This window comes from Melampsora larici-populina (assembly GCF_000204055.1).
Source record: "Melampsora larici-populina 98AG31 unplaced genomic scaffold MELLAscaffold_52, whole genome shotgun sequence".
In the NCBI taxonomy this organism is placed as follows: domain Eukaryota; kingdom Fungi; phylum Basidiomycota; class Pucciniomycetes; order Pucciniales; family Melampsoraceae; genus Melampsora; species Melampsora laricis-populina.
The window spans coordinates 233,572-237,553 of NW_006768816.1; the positions used below are offsets into that span (position 1 = coordinate 233,572).

At 44.6% G+C, this 3,982-nt stretch overlaps 1 protein-coding gene across 1 annotated transcript; it reads right to left on the reverse strand.

Annotated features, from left to right (window-relative positions):
• Window positions 1-475: 475 nt before the first annotated feature.
• Window positions 476-1,622, reverse strand: MELLADRAFT_92750 (uncharacterized protein; the record flags this gene model as incomplete). Its single annotated transcript, XM_007415648.1, has 5 exons — window positions 476-683; window positions 755-858; window positions 918-1,058; window positions 1,124-1,538; window positions 1,615-1,622. 5 exons carry the CDS (start codon window positions 1,620-1,622, stop codon window positions 476-478), a joined length of 876 nt encoding a protein of 291 aa, XP_007415710.1.
• Window positions 1,623-3,982: the final 2,360 nt, after the last annotated feature.

The window sequence follows — 3,982 nt, forward strand, 5'->3', positions numbered from 1 at the left end:
AAAGAGGCAGTCTTAGGCAACTTCTACTAGATACTTTATTAGTGGATTATCCCTCTTTAAGCTCTGTAAAGCTTTTGTTGAGCTTTAAGTTCTACAACGGTAAGAATCATCAGGCCCAATACGACAAAAAAAATTGAAATGAATTGAAACAAAGAATTGAAACATTGGGAAAGACACCAGGAAATACAATCTATGGTTTAGCCTGTGGGCACTTGGTACGGCAGACACTATTTGAAACAAATTCAGCTAATGTTAGAAAAACACGGTTGGGAACAGATACAAAGATGGGTTAGGTTATGCTTGAAGAGCTCTGGCTCTATAACAATTTTTAATACTGGGCAACAAACAATAAAAAGGTGTTTGTATTGATTGACTGGGATCAGATCATGTTGATTAGCAGAATGGTTGCGCGAGCATTGGCCCGCACTGATACAACATCTAGGAACTATGTAGACGGTGATGCCACGATCGTGACCTAGATCTCCTCCAATCCGGGTCCAGCGACTTTGGTTGCCTTTCTTTTGGGCTGTTCCCTCGCCCTCTTTTTTGGTGGTTGCCGGACTGGTTGTTCGCCAATCGAAGGAATGGAGGCAGGTGTTTGGTCAGATGCAGTGAAAGGGGTGCTGGAGCCGGAGCCGGAAGCTGTGACTGGGGTCTTGAAGGGGGTGTTCACAGGGCGCGAACTGAACCTGAAAAGTCAGATGGTCTGGTGAGAGAATTTCACCCCGAATAAAAAGTGATAAACGAAACCTACTTAATTGACTTGGGTCGATCATTGAAAACCTGACTTCCGACCTTAACCGCTTTCTTGCGACCGGCAGCCTCGAGGTGGCCAGAGGTAGGTGCTACTTTGTTCACCTATTGAAAGCCTGAGTCAGATTTGCACAATAGCGAGGCACATTGAAACTTGCTATCACAATATAATGGTTCGTTTCTTCGTTGAAACCTTTAACATAGCCATGGAATTGACACTCACGCCCCTTTTTCACAATTTGGGGTGATCCCGCGAGGTGCTTAAAAGGAGGGACCCGGTATTCGACCGTCATAGACGTTGCTTCCTTTGTCTACAATGATAGTTTCAGAACACTCTGATTGATACAGTCGAGATATGAATTACACTGACCTCTGGGTGAAAATCACAATGCTGAACAATGGCATACAAAGTGACCTTATTGGTCTCGGTAGCATTGCGTTTGAGGTACTGCATGTGTTCCTCGACGTAAAAGTCGACATCAAGCACACGACCAATCCCAGTTATCCCGACTTTATTAGCCAAGCTGTCGGAAAAGGACTCTGCGCTACCAAGCAATGCTCGGTCGAAACCCTCGAAGAACAACTCATCGTTGTACGTATCGCGAGTATTGGTAGGGAAAAAAGTCCCTCGCAGGAAGTACAGGTTACCAGGATGCAGCATAAAGTCTTTGTTGCTGTAACCAGTAGCCCGAATCTCGTAGTCAACGGTCTCATCAGGATCTTCATCACTACAGACAATGTTGGTCGAAAAACTGCGGAATTCAACCTTGAAGCTTTGTTCCTCGCTTAACTGTGTCCCAGGATATTATGTGTCAGCGGCGTCCAGCATTGCCTCTGGTAATCATGGTGGTTAAAGCTCACCATTTCATCGATTTGGAAAATGCCAGAAAAATATACGCCATGACCGGTGCAGGGGTTGGGTTCCGACATTATCAATGTGTATACTGGGACGACTATACAGATGTGAATCAGGAAGTGGCTACAGATCCTGGAAAATCAAACGCATGCAAACAGTGGTAAGCAATATGTAAAAAGCGATCACAAAGGAAGACACAAAATATTGATGAAGGAAATGATGGCGCATCGTACACAATACTGCTACACCGAATCCAAATGAGTAAGGCAATGAATTGTGGAGTATGGTCCAGGGGGTTACGCATAGGACAATGCCACCTTTATACTTTGGTTGTTCGGCTATTTCAGGAGCAAGAGGTGTGTCGGAACGCGAGCATGTGAGGCATTGAAAGTGGTCGCAGCTGGAAACAAAACGTACCGTTTTCAGACTGGCCCATCTAGGCGCCGGTGTATGTTGCCTTTTGCTGATCAGATGTACGAAGCGCTTTCATGGGGCAAAAACTACCCGAAGTTACCCTTCGCAAAGGTGGAGGATACCAGGATTACGCATTTTGACACAGGGAATAAGGGAAGCTGTGAGTCGGATGGCTTTGCCTGACAGATTTTGTCAAGGAAAAAGTTGAAAGATAGCCGAACCACATGCCTCAAAGGTCGGAAGATAGTGCGAACCCAGTGTCGCTATTTTGGAATAGACCCGGGCCTGATTGGTACGTGACAGAGATCAGCAAGAACGTGAAATGAGGGACTGACCAAAAGACGCAGTTCGTTCCGTTTACACAATCTGGAGACTTCTGAATGAAGATTAGCAGATAACGGAGACGTCAACAAAATATTCTGACACCCGGTGGCCAGGAATAATCACAAACGTAATCAAATGAGGGAGATACCTGGAAAATTCGAAGGCTTGAGTCTTGAGGATTGAGCCTACACAATCATGTGAATCAGTCGAAATGGAACAGGAGCCCGATAAATATGTTTGTCATCTGACATGGCACAGAGAAAAACCTGTTTGATAAGGCGGCGGTTTTCTTTGTCACAGGTGACTGACTGGGGTTTAGTACGCATTGGTTGGGGGCACTCGGTTCGGAGTTGACATGATCCGGGGTATTGTCCATGAGAAGGTGGTATGCAGTAGGCATGCCGGGCAGTGGTAATCGCCACGATGAGTATCAAGGATTCCAGAGCAGCAGAGTTGAAGGACGAACTGCAATCGGCTATGGCGTGCTTGCATGGCAAGACGTTTGGAGGAATATGAGAAAGTGATGTGGCGAAGGGCGTCAATGTGGGATCATTCGGATCGGATAGTTCATCAGGGGTAGGTCCCGTGGGATCAAGGTCATATTGTGAAGTCGTGTAAACCTCGAAATGTGAAGTAGGAAATGGGAGTACTGGGGAGTTTGGCCGTCAAAGACGGTTACCCTTTGACTTGTGAATGAGAATTGCATGATATATTGTCATCAACACAACACTTGTGCCGTTATGAAAGTGCATTTGAAAACCTACCCAAGTGACTTGGTGACCGCAGGACAAACTTATAGAACAATATAATCAACAATACAATGAACAAATCAAGCGCAGTGCGTAATAAGGATACGGGAGATAGAATCAGCACAATCTGGTTTCGTAATATTGATGTTTAATTTTCATGGCAACCAAAATACAAAACATGGAATTGCAAAATGAAGCCAAGTATATGAATGAAATCTTGAAAGCACCTCAGGTATTCCAAGTCATGCTTGCAAAGTTGTAAGACGGAGGCACATTAACACGCAGACCTCATGAATATTTCTATACTTCGCAATGTGACCTTGACCTCATCCTTCACTACCACATTGATCCTGTGGGTGTGAGGAATTCCACGTTGCTGATGATCTAACATTATTAGTCGAGCGTGGTCTAGGAGTAGGCACACGTGGTCAGTGGATTAGGAGGCTTTCTGTGATTTTTACGCTCAACGTACCGGGTATGACAAATGGAATGTAAACATATTCCAAGAGGGAAATCACACAGAAAAAATTGGGAGAGTGGTGATTGTAGAAACTAAAGATTACGTTGCCAAATCGTTCGACTTCAATCGGAAAACCGTGCTTGTAAACCAAGATGAGGCGATTCGGAATTCCTATCAAGGCGTACTACACATTAATACTAATTTGATAAACATATGAACATCAAGAAACAACTGACCATCGCGACATGTTGCATATAATAGGTTGATGAAGTCCTTGCTCGAGAGCGCCGCGTCAATGGATTCGAACTGTTCCGACATCGATGTACAATTAATCGGGATTGGAGAGTAGGTTATATGAAACACAATATTTGAGGAGACATCCAATATATATAGCAGATGCTGGTCTAAGACTGTGATAAGAGAAAC